The 12,500-nt window shown below is 42.8% G+C and overlaps 1 protein-coding gene across 1 annotated transcript in view; it reads left to right on the top strand.

Annotated features, from left to right (window-relative positions):
• LOC135103288 (glycine receptor subunit alpha-2-like) overlaps positions 1-6,091 on the top strand; it is a 12,225-nt gene extending 6,134 nt beyond the window's left edge. Inside the window, exons 4-8 of the mRNA XM_064009324.1 lie at positions 2,109-2,383; positions 2,693-2,775; positions 3,056-3,208; positions 4,328-4,526; positions 5,834-6,091. Coding sequence (XP_063865394.1) covers positions 2,109-2,383; positions 2,693-2,775; positions 3,056-3,208; positions 4,328-4,526; positions 5,834-5,942 — 819 coding nt within the window. The 3' untranslated portion in view covers positions 5,943-6,091. The remainder of the gene's footprint in view (positions 1-2,108; positions 2,384-2,692; positions 2,776-3,055; positions 3,209-4,327; positions 4,527-5,833) is intronic.
• Positions 6,092-12,500: the final 6,409 nt, after the last annotated feature.

Genomic DNA, 12,500 nt, shown 5'->3' with positions numbered 1-12,500 from the left:
AGTTACCGTGTTCGTGTGACTTGTAAATGTTTAAGGTGAGTCCCGCTAACACCCTGAATATCACGTCACCATGATGAACTGGCGACGTCTGGGTGTTTGTCTTTCTGGGTCCGTTTTCTGAAACACTGCTTTCTTACCACGGCTATTTTCAAAGGCCACAGAAATTATCAGCCCGGTTCTCAAGAGTGTTTCTTTTTCTAATAATGTATAAATCTTGTCAATCTGTCACTAGAACCATAAGAACATCCCTGTAAATCTGTAACTTCAAGTAGAGGCTTTTGGTTGCAGTGGAGGTGCGGCGCAGAAGTGTATCAGATTATGGAACCTCTGAGCTCCACAGTGAGACGCGCCATGCTTATTGCAATAGCCTGCTTATTATGACATATCCCACACGCACCTGCTGTAGTGGCTATCGAACCCCGCCCCTTTGAGTCTGTACATACTGTAGTAGCGGCCGGTTGTTGTCACTTGCACCACCGCTGTTGCTTCAGCGTTTAATTAATGATGACCGATGAGGATGGTGGTACTACTACTACTACTACTACTACTACTACTACTACTACTACTACTACTATTAGTACTACTACTACTACTAATACTACTACTACTATTTCTACTGATTACTACTGCTACTACTACTACTACTACTACTACTACTACTACTACTACTACTACTACTATTTTCATGTTGATTGGACTTAAAATGGAGAAAAAGTGGATTCTTGTGTTTGAGAGAGAGAGAGAGAGAGAGAGAGAGAGAGAGAGAGAGAGAGAGAGAGAGAGAGAGAGAGAGAGAGAGAGAGAGAAATTGAGATTCACAACACTAGTCTTCCTATTAACACAATGACGACCGTGAAATTTGTAATATTTGCATCTCTCTCTCTCTCTCTCTCTCTCTCTCTCTCTCTCTGTCTCTCTCTCTGTCTCTCTCTTGTACCACGCTTATATTCCAACTGAGTAATGGTTCCGTGACGTGTTAAGATTCCTAAACCATTATTCTTTCCATAGACATCCATTGCAAAGCTTGAAGTACAGGGGTTAAGGTGAAAAATGATCTCCCTGTGTGAGTAAAAGCCGAGGAGTGTCCAATGTAGCGAAAAATGCGAAGTGTTGATCCATTATAGATGCGCTACTAGAATATTACCTCCCAGCTGGTCATCCCACCGACGTCACTGCTTCGTCTTTTAGTAGTGAGTGTTATTGACATCAGTGAGTAAGCGACGGGATGACATGCACGGGCAGGCACCAGGAGAAGAAGGAGGAGGGGAGAATTGTGAAGATTTATTTATTTATCTATTTATTTGTAGCAGCATTAGAACGCCCTCATTGCATCAGTGCATGAGAGTGATAGGAGATTGGCTCTCTCTCTCTCTCTCTCTCTCTCTCTCTCTCTCCCTTGCCTAAGTGGACATTCTTCGGCCACAAGAGAAGCGTTAATGATGAATGAGTCCCACATAAGGCCATTACTTACATGGTACTCGCTGCTGGCGGCTCTCCTTTCACGCTGTGTGCTCGTCCACTCAGATAACAGATACCGGCCACAGTAAAAAGTAGAGGAGAGAGAAAAAAAAGAAGTTATCTTGCAATTCTAAAGGAGAGGAAGTCAGTAATCTTGAGTGTGAATTGAACTGAACTGATTAGATCCACTCAGACCTCATAAAAAGTATGGATCTCACCTCCCACAGACTTTATGAAATTATACAAAAATACATACATTATAACATAAACTACATACAAGACAGCAAGACGTCAGGCCATAAAGCATGTGGAAACACTTAAGAAACTGATGACAAAGCCGTTATTAGTAATAAATTGTGAGAAGACTGTGAGAAGATTGTTTGTATACGAGTACATTATTCATCTAAACATTCGTAGCACCAACCACAACCTCAAAAAGAAAGATAAAATTTTCAGGGTATTGTGTGTGTGTGTGTGTGTGTGTGTGTGTGTGTGTGTATACATTAGGACACTGAATTAAAGGCCTCAATTCAGTGATGGTATTCTTGACGGTCGCCCGGCCTTCTATCGCCATTACCCATCCAACCTTCTTTACCCCTTTTCTTCCCTTCCATGCCTCCAATTCTTCCTCACTCCACCTCCTCCCTCAGTCAGTGATTCTCGACTCCTTCTTCCGAGTCACGTGGAACGACTGGCGCCTCAAGTACCCAGAGACGGAGGAGAGCGGCAAGGGGAGTGGTGGTGGCGGCGGCGGCGGGGACGAGGAAGTGCGGCATACGATCGTGAACCCCGTGCTGCTGGAGGAGGTGTGGTTGCCCGACCCTTACATCTTCATCGTGCGTGACATCAACACCCTGCGTCTGCTGCTCAAGGATGTGAGAGGAGTGCTACTATACTCCGACGGAAGGCTGTTTGTCTCCATCCTGTGAGTAGAGAGAGAGAGAGAGAGAGAGAGAGAGAGAGAGAGAGAGAGAGAGAGAGAGAGAGAGAGAGAGAGAGAGAGAGAGAGATTACTTATCTTTATTTGTTTTTTACATTGTTAGACGTACACTTTATTCTTCGTCATGTAGCAAAAGATAAAGATATATTTTTGTCTTATTTGAAAGATAATCATGGAAGATAGCAAGAGCAAGCATTTAAGATAGATTAAAAAGGCTTGTAGTTAGTGTGTGTGTGTGTGTGTGTGTGTGTGTGTGTGTGTGTGTGTGTGTGTGACGCTCCCGTGTGCCGGCAGGACAAAGATTCATCTCGGGTGTTCCGCCAAATTCTCGCGTTTCCCCTTCGACGAGCAGGAGTGTCGCCTGGCCATCTACAGCTGTGAGTACCGCGAGAGAGAGAGAGAGAGAGAGAGAGAGAGAGAGAGAGAGAGAGAGAGAGGATGTTGGCGGGTATATATAAGCAATGATCTCTGTATATTATTTCACAGTTGTATTTTGCTGTTAATTGTAGATTTATAGTTTATTTGACGTATTTGTGCTATTTATATATGTGGGTATGTCACGTGGTCAGTCTCCTCTCACTGATAACTTGCGCTAAATCAGTGTTCGCCTCTACCTGGTCAATCTTCGCTCTGCACTGTGTTTTCCCTTCCCGCCAGACATGTACGAGGCCCCGGCCCTTGAGATGCGCTGGCTACCCGAAGGTCTAGTGGTGGATCCGCGAGTCAAGGACCAGCTCACCAACTTCGACTACACCTTCACCATCGGCAACACCTCCTCCCACACCTGTCCGTGCTACAAGTGTATTCCACGTAGGTGTGGTGTGTGTGTGTGTGTGTGTGTGTGTGTGTGTGTGTGTGTATGTGTGTGTGTGTGTGTGTTCTATCATTCTTTCTTCATCTCTGTTCTTCCTTTCTTTTTCTTTCGTTCGTTCATTTGTTCTTTCATTCATTCGTTCACTCGTTCTTTCGTTCGTTCTATCTGTTTACTCTCTCTCTCTCTCTCTCTCTCTCTCTCTCTAACTCTAAAACATCCACATTTTTCCACTTAATCCCTTTCTCGCCTAAGAACGTGGCGTAACAATGGGCGCCTCCTGTGAACAACGTGAAGGAGGTCCGTAGTGAGGCAATCACTTTTGGACTGAAGATTTGTGTCACTCGGGCGATCGATTGCATTATGTGGGTTGATCGCTAAAAAGGAAATGTAAGCGAAAAAAGAGGGTAGCACAGACCAGTATTGACAGGTAGCATTATGCAGGTGAGACATACGAGGGACAGCTGGCGTGTTCGTCGAATGCATGAGAGGAATAATGGGTATAATAGATAATGTAGGCATGTACATTACACAGTGAGCCTTGAAAGTGAGTGACCTATATGTTGTGGATGACGGAGAGAAGAGGCTATACTGGCAATATATTAGACAGGTTAGGCCGTAGATGTTCCTGTTTTGCGCCTGCGGCAGGTTTTTATTGCGACGGGTAATGCCACACACAATCGGCAAGGTTATGAACTCCTTCGGTTACTGCAGTGCCCAATGAAGGCAGATTTGTGGAATTTATAGTGTAACTCTGAGTTTTTTTGACGCTTTTGAGCCAATGTGGCGACTGCAGTGCCCTCTGAAAATGGATTTATGAATTTTATAGTGTAATATCGTCCTTGATTGAAATCTTTCGAACGACTTTGACAGGTGAAGTGTCCTACGGCTGCAGATTTATGCCGTGACATGCTTTTGAGCTGGTTTGGTGACTACACAGCCCTCTTGTTTCAAAGGACTGACCACACAACAAAATTTTGAGCCGGTCTAGCGACTCCACCCCTGGTGCCAAATTTATAATCCCACTAATATTACGTAAGTGGCGAGATAAGTCGAGTAGATAATATTTCTGAACCAATTCCAATGTTTGATGAGCGATACTTGTGCCCACCCGGCAGCGGAGGCCCCCTGTGTGTACGCCACCCTGGTGCTGACGAGGAAGGTCCTGGGTCACCTGCTGAGCACCTTCCTGCCCTCGGGACTGTTCGTGGCGGTGTCCTACGCGTCACTCTTCTGGCCCGCTGACGTGATCCCCGGCAGGACAGTGCTGGTCATCACCTCGCTGCTCACTCTCGTCTCCATGCATACAGGCGTCAGGTGTGTGTGTGTGTGTGTGTGTGTGTGTGTGTGTGTGTGTGTGTGTGTGTGTGTGTGTGGGTGTGGGTGTGTGTGTGTGTGTGTCCTGTAATAAAATGAGGGAAGATGAGAGAAATAAGAATGCAAAGAACATTTTCCATTTTTTTTTCTCATAGCAAGTTCTTTACATTTTTATTACTTTTTTTTTTTGCATTTCACTGAGTCCATACTCGTGTCTGTGTGGCGTGATGGACGTTCCCACACGACGCATACGAGATATCTTGTTGACCAGCGCTGAATGAATCTGTGCTTGCTACTTTTTGTGGTGCCTCCAAGATTTGTCTCAAACTTACGTGTTTACTTCTGTTTTGTATTCATTTTTTTTTTGTGTTTACTTCTGTTTTTTATTCATCTTTTTTTTGTTTTGTTTTTGTTTTTCGCTAACTTTTTACTTCAGTACTCAGTCTTCCTTTACCCGAGCACACTCTGAATAACTTCTTCGCACTTCTTCACCACAAAAAGTCTCTGATATCCCCTCTCCCTCTAAAACACTATACACTATATATACTTTCACTACAACTCCCAACGTCCATTACGCATTCGTACATAATACACAAAGTACCAATCAGTCACATCCTCCTGCCAGTACCTCCATTACCAACCTTCCCTTCATCCCCTCGAACCACCAGCACACCTCCAATATCGTTCAATAAACAACAACGCATCCATACACTGGGTCCTTGATTTATCACCCGCTACCTCACTCAATAATGCACGGTGTCATTTCCTCTTCTCTCTATATTGTCCAGTGCCGTCATCCATTCCTGCCGCCATCAGTCATTTACGCTCCTCTCTGTTTACATCTAATTTTTAATAGTATTGTGGAGTTTATATTCATGAAAATTATGTATTATTCCACACATGTTGGTTGTTCTTCCTTGGTTCTGCTCTTCAGCGTCACCGTACCATCATTTTCTTTCACGTAACTAATTTGTAATCGTATTGTGAAGTACATATTCATGAAAACTATATATCAGGTTTCAAGACACTCACCCTCCAATAGTCTATGATTCTTCTTTGATTTCGCTTTCGGAACTGGCACTCAAGTAGGCATTTTTTTTTTTCTTTTTCGAAATTTTTGTTGCCCTTGGCCAGTGACCCTTTTGCATAAAAAAAAAAAAAAACATACATGTAGGTCATTCTTCCCTTGGTTCTACTTTTTATTATTATGTTCTGTCATATAACTGAAATGCACAATGAAATAATAGTGTTTCCTGTTGTCTTTGTGTTCTGCTCTGCTCGTCGCCCCTCGTCCGTGCGACCCCCAGGCAGTCCAGCCCCGAGACGAGTTACATCAAGGCCGTGGACGTGTGGATGATCACCTGCATCGTCATGTCCGCCCTCATGCTCTTCGAATATGGCCTCGTTCTCTTGTGAGTCTTCTCCTGGTGGTGGTGGTGGTGGTGGCTTCTGGTCGCCCTTCCATCTGGTTACCTATGTTTTATCCGTCAACTCTGGAACTCTCCACCTGTTTCTCTTTTTTTCTTATTACGACTTGAACTTTTAAGATAAGAGTATCAAAACACCTCGGAAAGTAAATTGATCAACTTTTTCCTTGTCATTCTTCCCCTTGTAGTCATGTCTTTGTCTCTTACATCTGAAGTCCTTTAATCTGCTGACAGTCCCCTCACAGAACCTGGGAATTAGAGGCTCCTAAGCACATCAACATACTTGTTATTGACATAAAGACGCGAAACACAGTGGTTATGAGTAGTAGAGATTAGACATTGATTAGACATAAACACTATTTTTTTTTTCTCGTCCTCCTTTCTGTTTATCTATTTATTTATCTACCTATTTATTTTCTCGTCTTATTCTCGGCTTCCTTTTTATATCGATTCTATTTATCTATCTATCTATCTATCTATCTATCTATCTGTTTATCTACTTATCTACTTCTTATCTATCTGTCTACCTATATATTTCTCTCTCTCTCTCTCTCTCTCTCTCTCTCTCTCTCTCTCTCTCTCTATCTATCTATCTATCTACTCACCTACCTACCTACTTATCTATCTATCTATCAATCTATCTGTCTATCTATCTATCTATCTATCTATCTATCTATCTATCAATCTACCTATCTATCTACCTGCCCAGCATCAAGAAGCAGCAGAAGTTGCCGGCGCCCCCAGTGCAGGAAGAGCCGCCCTCCCGCGACGCCCACGTTTCGCAGTCCACCAAGTCCATCAAAGCCGCCTTCGAGTTGAGTGCCCGCCGCGAGGCAGGTGTCGGGAGCTTTTTTGTCGTTTTTGCTGCACCTGAGAGAGAGAGAGAGAGAGAGAGAGAGAGAGAGAGAGAGAGAGAGAGAGAGAGAGAGAGAGGGGAAGGGGGAAGGGGGTTAAGAAAAAAAACTGATACATTATTACTTGAATCACTGATATTACATGTGTTGGGTCGATCGGATATATTTATTTTATACTGAGGTTGTACAGCTCACACACTTTGCTTCTCCTCCCACACGCATGCAGGAACCTTGATACTGATTCATAATTCACAAACTGCAACAGCTTGCCATCCATTAGCGCTGATACATGAAGAGGCAATGAAAAGTATATACATGGACACGGTCTAGAGTAAATGTAAATAAGTAAACAGATGGACAAGAAAACCAAAACACTTCGGAAACTCCATTAGCTGCAGGGACACTGTATAAAGGTACAAAGATGAGAGCAAATACAAATAAATAAATAGATGAAAGAACTTAACATGTTTCAATGCGCAGAAGGTGGCGCCGCTGCAGGTGAAGCTGAACACGTGGCAGAGCGCGCACAGGTATTGGAAGACGCTGAAGGTGGACAGAGTGGAGCATATCTTTAAAGTCTTGGCGCCCACTGTGTTTCTGCTCTTCAACCTGGTCTACTGGCCCTATTACCTGGTCTATTAACAGCTGGTCTCCTCGTCCTTCTCCTCCTCCTTGATACACACCCGCAACACCCATACGACGTGAGTGCTGCGGTGTTGCGGTGATGTATGCTCGTGTTTGTTTTTTATGTGCGATTCTGTCTCCTCATGAATTGATTGATGCACTGTTGGTTCGTGGGTGTCGCTGCTTCCATGTTTTAGGTAATGCAGTTGTGTATTTCCTATTGATTTGTGGTCAGTATTTGATTTGTCTTTCTGTCTTTCTGTCTGTCTGTCTGTCTGTTTGTTTGTCTATGTATCTATCTGTTATCTTTCCATCTGTTTGTCTATCCTTCGTTCCTTCTCTTTTTCTTTCAACCAGGCATTCAGTCAATCAGTCAATCAATCAATCTATCTATCTATTTATCTATGTACGTATGTATGTATGTATCTATCTATCTAAGGCAAGCTGCATTGTTAGTTAATGCATCCCTTGTCTTGGGAGCCGAAAAGAATACAAATATTGCCACACACACACACACACACACACACACACACACACACACACACACACACACACACACACACACACACACACACACATAAAAAAAAAAAAAAGCCTTACATTTCCTTTCCCTATCAGGAGCGGCGGTGCTGTGGCTTTGTGTGTATGGATGTAGCGGTCCGCGGGAGGCAAGGGGATGGATGCACAGCGAGGCCCCACCACCGTGCCGCTATACCACAGCATCTTGTGATCTCGATGTTGAGACGCCATAAAATTCTATCAGTCAGCCATTAATCCATCCTGACCTTCATGTGCCTCATCACCCTCCTCTTCACTGCAGCCCATTGTGTTCGTCACTCTCCAACACATACAATAATGAGGAGAGTGTTCAGACTTAATAAATCACCTACGTATTGTTAGCTTACAGTAAGTATGGATGTAGTTGTAGTGGGGTGAGTAACTACGGATAATTCTCGACTCCTTCTTAGCAAAAATATTACACTTGTCATGATGAAATCCTTACTTTGATAATAATATAAAAAAAAGTGAAAAAGAAGTGAAAATAAAAGAATTAACAAATCAAACGAATAGAAATTAATAAATGTATAAATAAAACGGACTTTCTAATAAAACCATGCTATTGGTGTTACATGTGACGCCATTCTGGATCACTCGCCACTAAAAGGAAGGACTGAGACTAGACCCATTACGTTATTAAGTTGTGACACGTTATAAGCATTTAAGCAAATAGCCCAAAGGCGGTACATGGTTATATGTACCGGTTTTATATGTGTATGTACGTATATATGTACGTGATTAACCTACAGATCAATCGTAACTGTTGCCTGATACCGTATTCGTTCATGATCTAGTGTCCATTCAAGAAAATCTCAGCCCACTCAACAGGATCTTTTTATTGCACCTCCAGTACAAGTTATAGCGAGGATAATAAGTAAAGGCTTGTTTCTTGTTGATGTACTATGTATGTATGTGTATTTAACAGGCATTCGAAGATTATTATAAATTCTAGGTGGTATCTGTCAACACTTACACATTCGAAGCCGTATCAGTCTTCACTTAAACTGCAGAAGCCAACATAAATGAGAACGAGCAATTTGACATAGCAAAGGTCTGTTTCGCGCACCACACCTCGCTGGGCAAAGGACGCGCCGCTCGTGTTCCCAAGACGCCGGACATGAGACGAGACCTACTGACCTGCGCCCCGTCCCTCTGACCCTACCTTTGTCATTGCAGCGTTTGGTTCTGAGAAGAAGGTCGACTGAAAGAGGTATTCAGTAGCGTGAGGAAACTGTTTGTCGAGTAATTGCTCTACGTACAAAAAGGCCTGAGTGCATCGTTCAACCATCCTGTTACCTAACCTGATGTTGGCTTGACAGACGCTTTGTTTCTAGTAGTACGATTGTTTTTATGTATATAAGTGCACCAGGTCCATGCTAACCATTGTGTTCATAGCAATAATACTTTATGTGGCATGTGACTGACTTGAAGGTAATCTTACTGTGAGCCTTGAGCAATTGAAAAGTCTGTGTATTCATTTGTAAATTTCGCGTGAGGGTTTGAACATTCAGAAAAAGAACTTCACTTCGCGCGCAGGGAACATCAGAGTTTTCCAAGACACGCAAAACTAAGGCACCGCCATGCAGTATGTCACGGCGATACTCACACCCAGTAATTCGTCCAGCCGCGCCTCTTCATGAAGCGTTGCTAAGAATTTCTGCTTTGGGACGCCAGTGAGGCTGAGGAGCCACCAGTCTGCGGTTTACTTGTACGGGTACTGGAAGAAGGATGACACAGTGGTGAGAAAGAGACATACAAATACTTGGCGTGGCAAGAGAAGCGTGATCACATCGGTGCAAGGCCCCGCCGTCGGTAAACACACTTTACGTAAAGGGATGCAATATGCAGGGCAACAAGCAAGATGCAATATTCATCGTGCTTAGTTATTGCTAATATTGCATGCCTTAACCGAATCAGGTGTGTGCGGTATTTTTATCCTCGTTAGTGATCCATCCGTGCCTGGTGGCGCCTTGTCCGTGCCTTGGCCATGAGTTGAATTTTGCAGAATGTCCTCCGGTGGCTCGTCGTGCAGGCAAGGCGGCGGTGCCTCACATCAAGCTCCGTTGTCTTGACCACACGTGGGCTGTTTCCAGCAAAGTGATGGTGGACATCCTCTTCTTCCCACTAGTCTCACTTTACTTTTTTATCCTGAAAATTGGATCCGGCCTCAGGGATTTCCTGCATCTTGCTTACCTGACCTTCCCGCACCTGTCCTGGGGAACTGAGGCTATGATGTAGACTCCCTTCTTCAGGAGGCTATTGGGAATGTACTGAATGAACCATGGATAACATTTAGATCACTGTCCTTGACAGCTAGAAAAATTGAGAAGGTATTACATAGTGTGTGTGTGTGTGTGTGTGTTACACATTCATATCTAAATTGATGGTCAGTTTCCATCAAATAAACTAATACACTAACGAGCCATTACTATAACTTGACACTTCTCAAGAGTGAAAGTAAGTGTAACTTATGCTTGATAATTACATCACTGGGAATACACAATAATATAAAGGATAACATACAAACACTGTTATGAGCAGAAATTTTACGAAAAAAAATGATTAGCTTACTAAATAATCGTTGTTTGCTGCTTGACTCACCTGATCCATCGTAAGCCTTTCTTCCAGGCTACCACTCACCCCGCACTCCTTGCTGCCCTGCACATGCTGCATTCTACACATCGTGTGGTTGATTTGACGTGTGAGGGTATGTATAATAAGTATAATAGGGGAGGTATCGTATATATTGTGCCTATCACTGTCCACGAGCCCCGACGTTAATCACTCGATATGTCTCTGAAGTTCACTTTTGTTAATCCATATAACATTTCATGCCGGACCCCTAATGCACCAAACATCATAAAGCTTAAGGTTTATTTCCTTCCGAATCTGTGTATTGCTTAAGTAACCCTTGAAAATATGTAATACTGTTTGATAGAAAACGTAAGCTTAAGGGACAGACTTTAATAACCATAGGGTAACTACAGCAACGATATTAATGGTGAATATTGTAATTGTGTAATATAACGGTCTGAAAACAAACGTAGACTAATATTTGCAATTGTTGCTTTATGTAATTTCGTGTAATGTACTTTTCAAGGCTAGTTTGTCCCGAATGGTAATTACTAGTTTAGTGTCGTAGTTGTTCTGTGGGAAGTAAAGGTTCTAATTCAAACAAAAAAATAGTTTCCCATTTCCTTCCTTATTCTATTGGTATTCCAATTAAAAAAAAATAACCTTATCCCGTTAGAAGTATAGTTGTTGGATAACGAGGCAGGTTGTTAGACAGAAGAGTTACCACAGCCTGGAAGAAAAACAAGAACACGACCTTCTTAAAAAAAATAAATAAATAATTATGATGTGAATTACTGATGCAATAATTGATCACACCTGCTAAAAAAAAAAAATATATATATATAGTAAAAAAGACGAGCATGGCAAAACATCATCAGGAAAGTAAAAATGAAAGGAGAGGATGAAAGATTGGAACGCCCGAGGTTGTTTGTTTATGTCCGTGATGACGTGTGACTGTTTACCTTCATTATTTGAGTGTGCATCGCGTTCCGGCTTATTTGTAGTACCTGACTGGGTGCGTCGTATGTGTGTGAAGGTGCCTAATCAGTATCGGGGAAGTGACGTGTCTGTATGATGTAGAAAAGCAAGACTCGTTCACTCCGATGAAGTGACCAACCCCAGTTGAGTCTCCCACACGTAGCCTCATCTGTGCCTTCCTCTACGTGGCTCCAGCTGACCTTCTCTGTCTCTCTCCTGCTTCATTTGACTCCAGCTGCCTATAAGTAACTCGGTAGCATCCCGAACCAGCAGTGATGGCGTCTCAAGGTAACAGGGTGTTCTTGTTTTGTGATATACTGTAATGTTATGAAGGATGGCACGGAGGGAACCGAAGTGTGGTGCAATGAGGTTCACTATTGTAATCGCAGGAAAGTGAAATGTTCGGAACTTACATGACTAAGTTGTAATGTCAACGTAATGGAGCTGAAACTTGTTGGGATATTTTGCGGGTTATTGTGGTCACTGCTGCTTACGTAAAGAGAGTTTAACGAGGCGAAAAGTGTTTGGTAATGCCTGTCGTTTGGTGGTGGTGGTGGTGGTGGTGGTGTCCGTGTTTCTGCCTGGCTACTTCTCTGTGGTGCTCTTGTTCAGCTGATAGAACATTTTGCCTTCATATCCCTCCATTCCTGTTGTCCAGATTTTGGGATTGTATGTCATATGTATGCATGTTTATACTGCATGTACTGTATACTCGTATATGTATACTCGTAACCACAAGCAAAACTATGACGTAATTTTGATTGCATATTGTTTAATTTATGAGGTTAACTAATTTCATTCACATTGAATTTAATTACTAAAACATGTAATAATATTATATGCGTGCGTAAATTTCATTCAACGAAAGTGGAAGAGTTAAATTTCATTAAGGTTCATTGGTGCACCATTCACTCTGGGCAGCGTTTGGCAGGGAGTTGTTCCGTGCCTGCTCATATATT

This window comes from Scylla paramamosain, chromosome 9 (assembly GCF_035594125.1).
Source record: "Scylla paramamosain isolate STU-SP2022 chromosome 9, ASM3559412v1, whole genome shotgun sequence".
Classification (NCBI taxonomy): Eukaryota; Metazoa; Arthropoda; class Malacostraca; order Decapoda; family Portunidae; genus Scylla; species Scylla paramamosain.
This window is presented reverse-complemented; position numbering and strand designations above follow the sequence as displayed.